Below are 16,705 nucleotides of genomic sequence, written 5' to 3' on the forward strand. Positions count from 1 at the left end.
TATGGTGTTTCTCCGTTCCCTGCTTTAGTGCACCCTATCCTTCCATCCTGGTCCTCAGAGGTTCCTCTACGTGGGATCACTGTTCCTGTACACTTTGTGTGACATGCTCTCACTCACTGTCTGCATGTGAATATAATGTGTGCAGATTATTGCTCATAAACTGCGTATTGTGCCATACAGTGCTGTAGTATTTTTTCCTATCTCTTCTTTTTATATGGTTTCCTGCTCCCTTACTACATCCATCCATCACGAAACGAAGACTTTCCTTTTTTGCCTAGGTTGAGTTGGTATATTTCATATATTTATCCTGTCATCTGCATTTTTGTGGGTAACTTTATTTAGTTTTCTTGGTTATCAGTGGGTGTCACCATCGTACTGTTCTCTCCTGTTCACTGTGACACTATCTACACTTACTGTAAGCGCCAGTCCTGGTTATTTCTTTGCCATTGAAATTACAGTATATACTTGTTGTTAATTATTGATATGATACACCTGTTTGGAACAGGTTTTCATCCACTACCTTGAAGTATCTTGGGTATAACAGGAGTGGTTTTTTTCCTGTATTGATTAAGTGGCAATATAATAGTATATTGCATAATACTTTTTTACAATGCACTATTCATTAATGAGATTTATTGCCCCATTGTAGTATAATTATTTAAGATTTTTTTTCTACCACTCATATTATGAATGGATGTACTTTTGATCCAACAGTTACTAATTATGGTATCGTTCAGATAGTCACCACCAGGAATGGCTTCTTGCTTGGACAAGCACTGACCGGGTATCTACAAATGTATGGGTACAGCTGGGCCCCGCTTCTCGGCGCTCCGCTTTTTCGGCGATACGCCGATACGGCGGCACCGAGAAGGGGGCCGCCATGTTGGATCAAAAGTTAAGCATGCGCAGAATGGGCGGTTGCGCCTGACGCGCATGCACAGACCGTAGTTTGCATGCGCATACCGTTGTTTGTGCGCGCAGACCATAGAGCACGCATGCGCAGAACGGCGAAAATGCTGGTTTGCGCATGCACAGAACTGAAAATCGCCGCATCCGCTTTCCGGCGATTTTCACTATACGGCGGGCCCCTGGAACGGAACCCGCCGTAAACCCGGGGCCCTCCTGTACTAATTTAAGATATATATTACTGTCATTTATATTTATATCATCTATTATGTTGTTTCTCATAGGACTATTATTCTTAAAAACCATACTAATTTCAGGACAAAGATACTGTATATATTACTGTAGTGTAGGAGTTTATAAGACTCATATTGATTTAAATTATATCAATTGTAACACATTTTCTTCCACTCAACACTTGTTCATATAAACCATGATTTGATACTGATTTATTTCACCTGATATTATTCAGCTGTTCCATTTTATTATGTGTGTTAAATGATGTGGGGAGGGTATAATAAGTGAGCTTCTCCTCACCCTTGGTACTCCGTTGATAAAGCGCCTGTTTGGTGCGAAACGCGTGGGAGGAGTCCCCGCCCCCCTTTTTTTTGTCCGTGTTTTGTGTTTGTAATGATGCAATAAAGTATTTTATTTTTATTTTTTCATCATTTTTTATCTGATGAGTGGGGGTCCGCTTATACCACCCATCCGTTTCCAGTTTTTGGTCTTTTGTTGGACTAAAAGAACCCTTAAAGTTCAGGCATGGACTGAAAACTTCCCATTTGCCCCCTATTCTCACTACAAATTGAATGTTATTGGTATAGCCATGTAAAGAATAGATAGATTATTAGAGTTTAAGACTGCATTTTTTGGGATCCATATACAATAACCACTAATTTTGAAATTACAGTGTGAAAACTTGAAAACTAGAGAAATGAATATAATAGCGATTACTATACTGGTGGCTATGCTATACTCAAGGAACATATGTAATGTTACTTCATTAGCTAGTATTACTTGTGATGGTGCAGTATAATTAATTTGGATATGGCACATGGGTCTTAGTTGGTAATAGATGTAATAATGCTGCAGGTGAATAAATAGCTACAGAATAGACTAGTATAGATTTCCCCTTGCGCAGCAATTTATGTAACTAGAATCCGTATTTGCGTTTTGGTGGGTAACTATCCTATCAGAACTTCTTGCTATAAAATACTCTACACCAGGGGTGCTCAACTCCAGTCCTCAGGCCCCCCAAACAGGCCAGGTTTTCAGGATATCCCAGCTTCAGCACACATGGCTCTATCAGTCCCTGCTTCAGCACAGGTGGCTCAGTCTTTGACAGAGCCTCTGATTCAGCCACCTGTGCTGAAGCGGAGATATCCTGAAAACCTGACCTGTTGGAAGGGGCTTGAGGACTGGAGTTGAGCCCCCCCTTCTCTACACTATGCATAGGTCTATGAAGACCTTCACGCTAAGGTTATTGTGTGGATGTGTTTTAATAATTTTAAGTTTTTAATTCCATATTCTGTAGGGTACAACAGTAGTTTAACCTTATTTTGTAAAGAAAATAAATACACGTGTAGCCAGGTGTCCCAGGAGTGCCAGCACCCTCCTCACCTCTCTGCCGATCGCGGGTGCCGCCGAGTTCCATGGCGGCCCCGTCGGGCGCTACGGAAGGTGAGGGCGGTCCGGTCCCGGCTCGGGGGTTGCCGGGGACGCATGCGGCCGGTTGCCAAGGCCGCACACGCGTCACGGGGATCCCGGCGCTCCCGGAGCCGGGCGGCAAGCGCGCCGCCATTAGCCTTTAGCTCGCGCATGTGCAGTGGTCGCGCATGCGCAGGTCGGGCCCCAGAGTTAGGTAGGACTCGCGCGAGCGGGAGGCTAGGCAGAGAAAGGTTGAGGGAACTCCAGACAGCTCGCGCATGCGCAGAAGAGAGGAGGAAAAGCCCGCGAAGCCATAGCCTACCAGGGGAGGCTATAAGCTGGGACTACGTGTCCCATGATCCTTTGCGTGCCCCACGTGATGCCAGGGAGCCAATAGGGCTTAGGATCTCCAGGCAGGCAAGTAGATACATTTCGCGCGCTGAGGCCACGTTAGGCAGTCAGAGACCGGAGCAGCCCAGGGAAGGAGGTAGGGTACAGGAGTCAGGGACTCCCTGTACTAGGCCAGCACCCCCAGGGTCTGAGGTAGCTAGTTACACCAATGTAGTGGGTGTTGCCAGGGAATGCCCTAGGTTAAGGGACCCTGTCAGTTGGAGCAGGGAAGCTGTGAGGGAAGGAAGGGTGCGGGGAGCGCGTGCAGCTCCTGCGGCCCTATAGGTACCCACACCCCAGGTAGGCCCCAATTCCCCACTAAGTTAGTGGGTAAGTGCTGAAGGAGGCCCAAGATAGGGACGCTGCCCTTAGTGTTAGAGTGCTGCCTTGTCAGAGTCACGGCTGTCAGTGCTGTGAGGTCTGACAGGCAGGCACCTTGTTGCGCAGCACGTTGGCTGCCAGCATCCAGTGAGCTACAGCTTGCTGCTGTAGGCGCTGGGACTCGGTAGGTATTAGTGAGGCTGAGGGGACTTGGAGAGTTAGGGGAGTGGGACAGGTCATTAACCCCTGTAGGCCCCTAGGAGTTTCCCCAAAGCCATTGCAGGTTGCTGTGCTATAGAGACGGCCTATAGGATAGCGCGTGCCACTTAGATTAGATAGGGACACAGCGGAGGCTGCTGTTCCTGTGAAGCTGTTCAGACCCACGTTGGGGTCCACAGAGACTATTCCAGAGTGGGACCGCCCTGGCGGTCCGCGTGCCAGGAGTTCGGTTGGAGGATCAGAAGGAGTCATCGCCCGACTGATCCTTTGTGAAGTGTTGCTGACCCGAGCACCGGAGTGCTCGGCAGGTACCTAAAGTCATAAGTGCACCAGCGGGCCCTTAGCGTAAATAGTGACTGCGCAGTCACCCATTGACTCTCTCTGCAAGAGTGCGGGACATTGGGTGGGGTTCTTTGGACACTGGGTGGGATCACCTGGTGTTGGGGAAGCGTCCTGCGAGACGTCGCGGTTAGTGTCTCCTCGTGAGAGGGACACAGGTTATTATGAATGTGATGTGTTGTATTGCATGTTAGTAAAGTCCCTAATTAATATACGTGCTGTCTATGTGATTATTGTGTTTGTCCTGCGAGGAACCACTCCCCCTCTGGTGGGAGCCATCGCAGGTGGAGGCGCTGCATCGTTGTAAGTGAGTACCCCTAGTCTAATTGCCCCAGGTTCCCCGTGGCGGAAGCTCAGCCCTCCTGCGAGCCAACAGGTAATGCACCACACCTATGATAACACTGATTGTTTCTCCGCACCCACAGTGTAATCTGAGATTGGGGGGGGGAAACCCGTTACACACGAAAATGATCATTAGGCAAAGCAAAAATATCTTCTTCCTAATTATTATTAAACGTGCTTTTGTTATTGTTTTCCTTCTAAGTCTCTGAACCATTTTCACTTATCTTGAGTGCACCAGTCATCATTTTTCTTTCTTTCCTGCAGCTCTTCCGTCACTCTTTCTCCATCACTACAACACTGTCTTCCTTCATTGTCTCTTTATTTTTATTCTCTCTCTCTCTCCCTCTCTCCTAATTTTTTTTAACATTGTTTTCTGTGGTCTACTGCTACTCACTATACAGTAGCTCAATTTCTTTCACACGACCCTCACATGTTCTTCTTGACCCTATTTACACACCCCGAGGGCAGTTGGAAAGATATATCCCTGGTAAGGCAGTGCCAAAGATAGATCTTGGGATTGGAGGCAGGACTCTAGTCTCATGCTTCAGGTGAACTTAGGCTAATGGATGATTATAGGGTATGAAAGAGCCTTCAACTGTATAAACAACTGTCTGTGAAGGCTTTAAGGCAGAGGAGATAAGGAGAGAATTTAAAAATAAATGAAAAAAATGAACGTATGTTTTGTTGATCTGTTTTTAAGAAACCAGATTATGCTACCAACATTGATTTTTACATGTGGGCGAAACAGCTGTCTCTGAGTAGGTTCACAAGCTATGCACTTCTTTAATCCAGGCTGTGCTGAAGAGCTGTGTAATACGGCAGGCTTAAGTTTATAGGAGTCCATGTTAAAATGGACATGAAGTAAAAGGTGACACTGTGCTCACTTGCATATCATTTCCCAGAATCCCTGGCTGCAGTTGAAGCACTGTATGGTAAGGTCGAGTTTATAGTGGGGTCGACGGCGACGCGACCACGTCACTTCAGCTGTCGCCGTCCTACAGCAATTTCCTGCATTCTGTTGCAGGAGACCAGAGATCGCGAGCGGGGGACATGGCCGTGAGCGGTTCGCCCTCATTGGCTGAAGCGCTCACGTGCCCCTGATGTCACCCCTGGATCACTGGAAATATCAAAATCTTCTGGCTTCCAGCGATCGCGATGGCTGACGTCACGCGGTCGCCGTCGGGCCCATTATGGGCACCCACGACGGACAACATGTACTTGCTACGGTGCTGCGCAAAGTTGCCGTAGCCAGTACTATAAACTCTGCCTAAGAGATAATGGGGAAAAGTAGGGCGCAGACCTGTCTGAGACGTGTGAATGTGCTCACAAGTGGCATTTGTAATTGTGTACATGGGTTTCAAAATATGTGCTAATATTCTGTAAGTGAGGATAGTAAAAAGTATTTTTTAATATCAAAGTTTTGTAGTCTTAATTACTGTTTGCATGTTGTAAGATGTCAACGCAATATTTTCCTTTCATTTGGTTTTCTCAGAGGCTTTATGCCTTTAAATTAAGCCATTAGTGACTACATATGTCGGTATCTAGGATCCTTGCCAGCTCCTGTACAAAGTCTTGTGTTATCATAGTCTTCTGAAAAGTTGTTTCTCTCTGAAGTCTGCTCTCTGTGTAGCGGACGTCACTGGGGATACGGTAGAGCCCTCCCCCTGCTCTCCGCTCGTTAATTGGATGTTGATAGACTACTCTGCTGAGCTCTATCTTAAAGCTGATGCTTGATCAGATCAACAGCTGAGTGAAATCAACAAGTGGTAATGTTGGTGGTGGGCAGCGTGTAGGTTTATCATTTACATGGGTTTGAAGCTGAAAGAAAGAAATAGAAGGCTGTAACAAAACTGCTGCTTACTTCTGTACATCTTTGTCATTGGATTTTTTTCCCACCTGTGGCATTGGCTAATGGTGCAGTGGTTGTTCTGCCTGGATCTTATCTGGCATGCTTGAGAGGCGTTTGATGTCTCCTCAGACATCATGCTTTATTCCTGGGGTAAGCATATGGTATAATCAGTTGGAAATAATTATTTTCTCATTGGTCCTCCATAGTGTACAATGAGCAAGAATGTTTTTTTTAGACTTTCAACTCTCACATTCATATGTATTTTAACAATCATTACAATTAAATAGCCTGCAGTTTCATGCAAGTAATGTGTTTTTTGTATGTGCCACATCTGTGCTTACAGTAATGTGTGTTTTACTTCCACTTAACATATGTTACCGGTAGAGGAGTTGGCTGTAGTTTTGGTACCAAATATGGGAATCAAAATGTGAAGGTATCCTTGTAAACTCAGTCTGTCTGTAAAGTGTAGATTGATGGCAGGATATAGTAAAAATATGCAATACAATATAGCGCTATATATATATTTTCATTCTGTTCTCGCATGGATTATTTATTTTAGTGCAAATATGTTTTGGATAGATCTTTATAAATGATTTCACAAAGCATGAGTAATGTCTGTTGGAATTAGAATCATTAAAAAGAGATACAAGTGGGTAAAAATCATGTATCATGTGCACGTATACATGATGCTGCTGACAAATAAATGGAAACTTTGTTGCACCTTAAAGAAGTTTTCACTTTGATCCTTGCACAGAAATGTCTACAGACTGTAAATCTCTCTTTTTTTATACGCTGTCTTCTCCTTCCCTTTTTTGTTAGGAATCATGTGACGGCTCCAAAAGATATTAAGCACACAGTGAATACAATGCTTTATTTAGAAATTCAACTCCCTCCATATGGTCTAAGGCAGTTTCTGTTTGATCTAGTTTTCCAGAACTAAAAGCAATTTCGACATTGAGTTAGGTGGAGTTTAAGATACCCCTTTTGAAGCCCCGTGAGAAACAAATTTATTTCATGCAACATCTGAACACATAATTATTGTAATTAACCATGAATTGCTTTCTGCTAAAATAAACAATTTAATTAATTGAACATACTATTTTACATATTTCTGCTTTTCTGCAAAAATAAGCATTTGCAATATATATATATATATATATATTCAAAAACAAATACCCAATACGGTTCTGTGGCTAACAAAGTGCTTTTATTTGTACGAGTTTGAGATACACTGATCTCTTCTTTGGGCGATGTTACAATGGATAAAGCAAGAAACGTTTTACTTTAAAACAGTCTGGAATATTATCTGCAGAGGAAACCTATCTACAGATAACATTCCAGACTGTTTTAAAGCCAACATTGCCAGCCTGACTGGCTCCCCGGACACAACCTTCCCCTCTGCGTGTCAGGCAGCTCTGACCTTGCCCTTGCAGTCTCCAGAGGATATTTTGTTCCTGCAGGGGATATCCTCTCCCCAGTCGTTTTCCAACCCCAACATGGCCGCCACACCTCCGCACAGGAGTCCGAAGAGCTCTCTCTCTCTTATTTATTTATATATACACAAGCTTACAGGGGACCATGTTATGTGGTTTTGAAGCAAAAGGTGGCACTGTGTGCTCATTTGCATGTCATTTCCCAGAATCCCTTGCTGCAGTGGAAGCATTGTGTGCTGGGTAATAATGGTGAAAGGCAGGGTTGCAGACCTGTCTAAGACATGCAAATGAACATAGAGTAATATTTCCATTATATATATATATATAATATATATATATATATATATATATATATATATATATATATATTGACATATATATATATATATATATATATATATATATATATATATATATATAGCTGTCAATTGTTTCAATAATTTGCAGTATCTGTGAAGTACATGTTTTCTATATTTTGGGGTCAGTGAAGTGACCTGAATACTATATGTACTGTTTGATATTCTATTCATGTACACAGCTATTTTCTTAATAATTGAATGAAGTAAAACATACATTCTCTAACCATGTGAACTCATTAGAAATGAAAAATAAATGATTTTCAACACCTACATCGCAACCACTAAGTGACATTTACTGAGCTGGGTGTGTTACCAGCATTTCTTCCATTCAAGATCGTGGTGATTTTTATGCCCACTTTATATCTTGACTTATACACCGAGATGTTTTTTCCTTCATTTTATGGGGGTATAGGAATGTCTGATAGTCACTTAATTTAAAGGCCTCATCAGTTGGTGGATGTTTGTATTGTTTTGCTGAAATATATATTGCAAAACGTACATTTGCAGAGTAATTAAATTGAAGATTAATAATAAATTGTAGTGTCAAGTTAGATACAAGCACTTATCTGGTATAGATGACTAAGGAGCAGTTAGCACTAATTTATTTTGTCACTATTAGCATTTTGAAGGATTTTGTAACCTGAATATCTTTAAACATGCAATCAGATTTAGGTAACAATGAACTGATTAAATTAACTTTTTTTTTTTTTAACAAACAATTTTGTCTCATCAAGGTATATGAATATGCTCAATGGAAAACAATATGATATATCTATCGGGTATATGTATTTGCCCCATGGAAAACAATTATATATGATATACTGGGTTAATTACATTTTTGGCCATTAAAAGTGTATCCCACAAACTGGCAGCGACACAGATATGGAAACATAGAGCAATGTCCATTGAAATGTCTCATATCCCTCCCTCCTTCCTTAATTCTGTTTTAGGCCCATTGGGGTCTGTTAATTTGACCATCTGGGTGTAATAAGGCCTGTAATGAGACTTGTGTCCACTGCCTTTTTTCACCCCCTCCTGCCCCAGTAAGTACATCTGAATCCTCAGTACTTGCCTATTTTCATGTTTATTTTATATATTTTTGTCCCCACCCTTCTAATTTCTGTAACCCACCATTCTGAAAAAATACTAATAGCATTTAAGATTACAAAACTAAATAAAGTGTACCCCACAAAGTCAATCAGTTGAATTTCTAAGGGCCTCTGAATGTGGAAGTGTTTGTCAGCCTTTTATTGAGAAGGACGGGGCAGATAAAGTCAAAAGGAAGGGTGACTGGCTGTACAAGCCCTTGCTGAACACACAATGACATTGCACAAAAGGAGTAGCCAGAGAAAATAAAACCCCTCCCTAGTCTAACATTAAAAAAATAAATTTAAAATAATTATAGTTGGTATAAGTATAGTCAGATTGGGTAATTGATGCACGGTTTACTAAAGGAGAGCACCTTAAACATGTCACTGGAATTTAGTTCACTTCGGTCTTAGGAGGTCTTGCCTCTGTAAATTAAATAAAGAGAGTGAAGAAATAGGCGTAACTTTAACAGTGTACCATAAATGCCGTAGTTGTTTATCAAAACTTAAATTAACATTGTTTACAACCTATCGGGCCGGCCATAGTGCGCGTGGTGAGGACGCGATGACGTGGCAGATTTTTGAACAGACAAATAAAAAAAATTGTGCAACGGCCGCATCACGTGAGTGATTTAGCCAATGAGGGTAAACCAGCCTCGTGACATCACGGCCACGCCTTCCCATCACAGTGCACGGATTGCTCAGGTGATAGGCGCGTGATGCCATGCGCTCCTACACTATAAATGAAGCCTAATACAGTAGTTCAGATACTAAATTTTGTAGCAACTAGCCAAAGGCCAATTCAAATTAGGAGAATGTACTTGCTTGCAAATACATTGGTTGTTCTAAAAACCTGGTGTGGCCAGTGATCCATTAGGAAAGATTTGAGAACCACTGCAGGAGGTAATTCCATGCCCAATTTCATTCCTTCATCAGAAGTCTATTGATCAGCTAAATTAGAATAAAAAGCAGTACCAACTTTATCAAAGACATTTTACCAATTTGATTTTTTCCTTTAGATAAATCTGATGTTTTGTTTCAGGTTTGCAATTGGGAGTCTTTGATAATTTCCAACAAAAACAGTGATATAAAGTCAAACCACATCAAATGGTGTTAATCCAATTGGCCATTAGTCTGGCTGCAGAAATATCAAAGAAATGTTGAAGCGTTTCTGTGAGATAGCCACAGATTTTCCTAGGCTAGCAGGAGAAAAGCAAGTGGACACCTCTGTAAGCACAACGTTGTTATTAAAAAAAAAAAAAAAAAGGGGATATACTGTACAGTGTGTATGTGTATGTATGTGTATATATATATTATATATATATATATATATATATATATATATATATATATATATATATATATATACATACAGTGGTCGACAAATCACCAAAAAATCTACTCGCCAAACAAAAAAATCTACTTGCCACCTAGTACCAAACGTGTGCTGCTTGGGCCAATAGGAGCTCGCCACGATGTTAAATCCACTCGCCCGGGGGCGAGCAAATGTATAGGTTTGTCGAACACTGTATAATATATATATATATATTTTATCCTACCTTTATTAGACAGAAACCCAAGTAGCCTTCCTGAGGTTTTTAGAAGCTTTTGTATATACTGCAGATTGCTAATTGAATCCAGATGCTATTCATTGTAAATTAACTACCATACTGTCATTTGGCAGTGGGGTATTCCAACCTGCCCTACCTGTGCTTCAGAGACCAAATTAGACAGCATGGCTGACAGATTCTTGTCTGTATTGCTTGTTTGCTTTTCCCTGGGGCTGTCTCTGTCTGTAGACCCTACCACACAATTCATCCTGTGTAAATGTGTGGAATATCTATACAGATTTCATTTTTTTTGTGTGCCTTTATAATAAAGAATCTGTGAGTAATTTAATCAGACTTCAAATTATATAAATGTCCTCGCTGTTATTGTCATAAACATTATTAAATGCGCATTTTTTAAATTTACTGAGACAATTTTAACTGCAACCACTTGCATTCAGTGTCTTTCAACACTTTTTTACTAGGATTAACTACTTCTTAAATGTAAATGATTTTAATGCTTTCATGTAAGGTAATAAAACTTTGTGTGATTAATATATGAAATAAAATAATCATACTGAATCATGGCCAGAGGAGCCTCTACACGTTCTCCCCCTAAAAAAACACCATGACAACATAAATGAGGTAAAGCAACAACACTTTATTAATACATACACATACAGGAGGTGCCCACACTCACCATTAAGCTCTCCATTTAGCTCATACTCCTTTCTGTCATTCATGACTCTCCAACTGCCTCATCGGCTGTGTTCCTGGACAGGTCTCTACCAAACCCTAGTTTTGGGGATACTCGCTGCCCTTGGCAAGGCATTCCCCTATTACATCACCAGGGATCACCTCTGGGTCACCTGAAAATTGAGCCTGCTTGGAATTACCCATAGACCTTTTGTTCGTATTGCCAAAGTCAAGGCCATTTAACACCTTAAACTAGCTTTAACTCACCACACACAAAAGTCACTACATTTCTAAACCTCTTGCTAAACCTATATTAAAAGATCTTAATCCCCACTTCTGAGAGGTGCACCCCACCACCTCTAAATAACCCAGTCCTATCCCCTTCTAGATACATGTGCTTAACCGAGAATCCACCTATACCCAACATAAACTTTCACATAGATCTATTAAACGTTCTCCTGCACCTCTCACTACATTTCACAGGTAACTTATGGGTGTTTACATGTGTTGTATAGATGGATGAGTGATTTGGGAGGTACATAAGTCAATGAGCATCTACTAAATAGGTCTCCTTTCCCTCTCCTCCTCCCTGGAGCACGTGTTCATTTCACCTGCAATTTTTAGGCTAAAATGTTCTAGCAAATATTTTATAATTCTTCGAATTAAATTCAGGCAAATCTCTATTCCCTCCATCTCAGAGGGCTATTCTACCAGGTAGTTTAATGATTATCAGTCATTTCTAGTTATGAGCAAAAATGAACGGGATTTCAAAAAAAATAAATATTTTTTTCACTTAAAGTGGGTGTGTCATAGTGTCAATAGTGTGACATGTCCAGAACTCTAATATAGGCCTTTCAAAAAAGAAGAAAATCTTGATATACGTCAATTAATATATAGCCTCTTCTTTTGCCACTAAGAAGTTCATCTTTGAGCTGTAGGTTTCTAATTCTGAAAGCAAAAGAGGTAATGGAATCACGTTAAGCTACTTAAGTTGTTTTAGTGTAATTAAGTTTCTAGGGCCGTGAAGGAAAACACTCAGAATTACCGGTTGATGCAAATCAATAGTTAAAAGATCAAATAAGATACAAAAAGCTAACAGGTCAGAGCAGAGCTCTTACAAAGTCTTCTGCATGCTGTTGCACACTTTGTAACTATGACCCAGTATGTCCAAAACAGTAAACCATTGTTAACATGCAGGAGAAAGTGTCAGTAACTGCAAAAATTATCACAATCCCGGAGCCAAGAGAATGTAACAAACTATATGAATTTAGAAGACGGTAGCCAAATTATCAATGGCTATAGTGGCTTTTTCTATAAACTGCAACGCACCATTGACTTGAATGGGAGTTTACCATGATGTGCTACTTCGGAGCTTATGGAAAAAGCCCCACAGTAAGTCTTGCCATCATCATACCTTACTGCGCTGTTTCAGTTGCTACTATTGGCATTCTCTGTTCCTGTGTCCTTGGTTCACATGACCTGCCATAGTATGGATCTTCCTCACATTCTACTACTGCGTTATTGGAACTTAGCCACAACATATTCTAAATGCTTTTTGAGCCTACAGTGTACTTCTGCATGAAACCATTGGAATGATGTTATTTTTTGTTTTTAATCTTTATTTACTTTAAGTGAATCTAGTTTTTTTTATTTTGTATCTACATACAGTACCTCATGTATGGGGCGTTTTAGCAGTAAAAAGGCAAATAGAAATTCTGCCTGGATTCTCAAATTCCCCTTTTGTAGATACAGCATGTTTAAAAGATCCAGGAGTTTTGTCAGATTGTGCCTAGATAGTCGGGGTCCAGAGTTGCTGGATATCCCAATAACACACCCGGGAATCAGGTTGGAATCCTGGATACATATAGGCACAATGCTCCGGTCAAAATCCCTCCTTGAAAACAGTTACGCCACTCACCGGCAGGCTTCCCTGCTTCAGCACAGACCAGAAAGGTTAATGGGGCATAGGGATGTGAGGTGTCCCTGAACATGTCAAGGTGTCCCTAGGTCACCCAGAACCTATATAGGGGCTATGGGGTACTCCAACCATACATACGGTTGTGAGATATTTTTATGTTTATTTTATAAGTGTGTAGGGAATATGGCTAGTTGGAATAAATGTGCAACTTCTTATTCTATTCCCCATAACTCAGAGACTTAGAAAGTTTAAAGTGTATAGTTTTATTAAACATTGTGTTTTAAAAGTTATAGGCTTGTGCACTGTAGTATGAGCTGGGACTTTCAGATCCAAAGTTCTGAGTGACCATTTGGTTACCAAGCTTGGTGCCAGCAAGTCTCTTCAGACTCCGGACATGAAAGCTTCAGAGGTTTCCAGGTGTGAAAGCCATTTAAGTTAGCCTCAAGTACTCACGTCCTGGAGTGAATGGAAGCCATCGGACCACCATTTGCCCCAACCCAGACTTTGAGGAGCCTAACTCAGCGGGTGGCGTCTGCATGACAAGTGGCAGAGTCGGCGCATGCCGGCGCATGCCCTTGTCAGATTCTGAAGCAACACTTTCCCAGCTTTGGTAGAATGGCAGCGCTCTGATTGGCTGGTAAGATTGTTCCCACGCTCAGATTGGCTGTAGTATTTCATGAATGAACTCAGAAATACTGTAAGAAACCCTTCCAATCCGGACGGTGGATTCTAAGCGCCAGAACAGCAGTGGAAAATTTTAAATGACCAAAAGATGCTGTAAGGAATTGGGGAACACGTGCCCTGCAGCGTGTTCCCTCCTTACCTGCTGCAGCGCGCCTCCACGCTCTGGTTACAGAACGTGCGCGCACCAGCAGCTCTTCACTTCGTGCCACGGAGCGTGGCTCCGCCCCCAGTAGCGTTGCGCATCTGTCATGCGTGGCGCACGCAAGTGGCGGCGTGTATCGCTCCCCAGCTGCGTGGCAACTACTCCTAATTGCCCACTTGTCTCCTGCAGCCTATCCAAGCCTCCACAGAGCCCGCACCTCCGCTCCGCCTCCCTTGCTATTGGTTCCTGTTTACTTTAAAAGACTTTCACCTTGCTGAGCATAAACCTGTGTAGCCTTGTGTTCCTGCGTTTGCTGTGCCTTGCCTTGTGCCTTGTTCCTGTGTTTTTCTCTGCTGCTTTCTTGTGTACCGACCCGGCTTGACTTTAGGACCCTTTCTGGATAACATAGTTACATAGTTACATAGTAGATGAGGTTGAAAAAAGACGTACGTCTATCAAGTTCAACCTATGCTAAATTTAGACAACAGATACTTTATTCTATATCTATACTTACTTATTGATCCAGAGGAAGGCAAACAAAAAACCCCATTAAGGGGAAAAAATAATTCCTTCCTGACTCCAAGAATTGGCAATCAGATTAATCCCTGGATCAACATCCTTCCCATGTATACTTATTTGGTATATCCCTGTATACCTTTCCCATCTAAAAAGATGTCCAACCTTTTTTTGAACAAATCTATTGTATCTGCCATCACAGTCTCCATGGGTAATGAATTCCACATTTTAACTGCCCTTACTGTAAATAACCCTTTCCTTTGTTGCTGGTGAAATTTCCTTTCCTCCAACCTTAAGGGATGGCCCCGAGTCCTTTGTACTGCCCGTGGGATGAATAGTTCTTTTGAAAGCTCCTTGTATTGTCCCTGAATATATTTGTAGATAGTTATCATATCCCCTCTTAGACGCCCCTTTTCTAATGTAAATAAATCTAATTTAGCTAGCCTCTCCTCATAAGTTAGACTGTCCATCCCCTTTATTAATTTGGTGGCTCTTCTCTGCACTCTCTCTAGTTCCATAATGTATTTTCTTAGGATTGGTGCCCAAAATTGTACTCCATATTCAAGGTGTGGTCTTGCTAATGCTTTGTAAAGGGGCATAATTATGTTTACTTCCCTTCCATCCATTGCCCGTTTGATGCAAGATAGGATCTTGTTTGCCTTTGCAGCTACTGCATGACATTGGGCACTATTGCTAAGCCTGCTGTCTACAAGCACTCCTAAATCCTTCTCCATCAAGGATTCCCCCAATATATCTCCATTTAATTTGTAAGTCGCCTTTTTATTCTTGCATCCCAAATGCATAACCTTACATTTATCTGTATTAAACCTCATTTGCCATTTACCTGCCCACCTTTCCAGTCTCTCAAAATCCTTCTGAAGAGAAATTACATCCTGCTCTGATTCTATTACCTTACACAAATTAGTATCATCAGCAAAGATGGAGACTTTGCTCTCGATCCCAACCTCAAGGTCATTAATAAACAAGTTAAAAAGCAGGGGTCCCAGTACCGATCCCTGAGGTACTCCACTCACGACTTTAGCCCAACCTGAAAAAGTTCCATTTATGACAACCCTCTGTTGTCTGTCCTTTAACTAGTTTTCAATCCAGGTGCATATATTATTACTGAGTCCAATTTTCTTTATTTTGTACACCAACCTCTTGTGTGAAACCGTATCAAAAGCCTTTGCAAAATCTAATTAGACCACATCAACTGCATTACCCTGGTCTAAATTCCTACTTACCTCCTCAAAGAAACAAATAAGGTTAGTTTGGCAAGATCTATCCTTCATAAAACCATGCTGACTATTACTAATAATTTTGTTTTCCATTAGGTATTCCTGAATATTATCCCGTATTAAACCTTCAAGTAGTTTCCCTACTAACGAAGTCAGGCTTACAGGTCTGTAATTCCCCGGGTGTGATCTAGCTCCCTTTTTAAATATAGGCACCACATCTGCTTTACGCCAATCTTGTGGTACTGAGCCTGTGGAAATGGAGTCCTTGAATATTAAATATAATGGTTTTGCTATTACTGAGCTTAATTCCTTGAGAACTCTTGGATGTATGCCATCGGGGCCAGGTGCCTTATTTACTTTAATTTTTTCAAGTCGCTTAGGAACTTCTTCCTCAGTTAACCAATTGGTCATTAATATGGAGGTTGTGGCTTCCTCCTGTGGCGCTACTATTGAACTTGATTCTTCCCTGGTAAACACAGAGGCAAAGAATTTGTTTAATACCCCTGCTTTTTCCTTATCTCCAATAATCTGCCTACCCATCTCACTCTGAAAGGGTCCTATATTTTCTTTTCTCATTTTTTTGTTATTAAGGTACTTAAAGAATTTTTTAGGGTTGACCTTACTTTCTATTGCAATCCTTTTTTCATTATCCATTTTTGCTAATTTAATTGCCCTTTTGCAATTTTTGTTACATTCCTTATAATTCTGATATGATGTCTCTGTCCCTTCTGACTTAAAGAATCTAAACGCCTTCCTCTTCTTGTCCATTTCCTCCCCTACCTGTTTATTTAGCCACATTGGTTTTGACTTATTTCTTTTATACTTATTACCCAAGGGTATACACTGATAAGTGTGCTTTTCTAACAATGTTTTAAAGACTGCCCATTGATCTTCTACATTTTTCCCTGCAAAAACATCATCCCATTGTATTACTACTAGATTAGACCTCAGTTTATTAAAATCTGCCTTTCTAAATTTGAAGGTCTTTGTTGAACCCAAGAAATCTATTTTTTGATAATTTATTTAAAATGAGACCATGTTATGATCACTGTTATCCAAATGTTCCAGGACTTG

The 16,705-nt window shown here is 41.2% G+C and overlaps 1 protein-coding gene across 5 annotated transcripts in view; it reads left to right on the plus strand.

The window, feature by feature from the left end:
- Positions 1–16,705, plus strand: part of CACNB2 (calcium voltage-gated channel auxiliary subunit beta 2) — a 358,339-nt gene that overhangs the window by 189,108 nt on the left and 152,526 nt on the right. Inside the window, exon 1 of one of the 5 annotated variants that reach the window (XM_075587520.1) lies at positions 5,830–6,160. The exons of the other annotated variants lie outside the window; for them this stretch is intronic. Coding sequence (XP_075443635.1) covers positions 6,110–6,160 — 51 coding nt within the window. The 5' untranslated portion in view covers positions 5,830–6,109. Of the gene's footprint in view, positions 1–5,829; positions 6,161–16,705 lie in introns of those variants that run through there. 5 annotated transcript variants of the gene reach the window in all.

This window comes from Ascaphus truei, chromosome 2 (assembly GCF_040206685.1).
Source record: "Ascaphus truei isolate aAscTru1 chromosome 2, aAscTru1.hap1, whole genome shotgun sequence".
Lineage (NCBI taxonomy): Eukaryota > Metazoa > Chordata > Amphibia > Anura > Ascaphidae > Ascaphus > Ascaphus truei.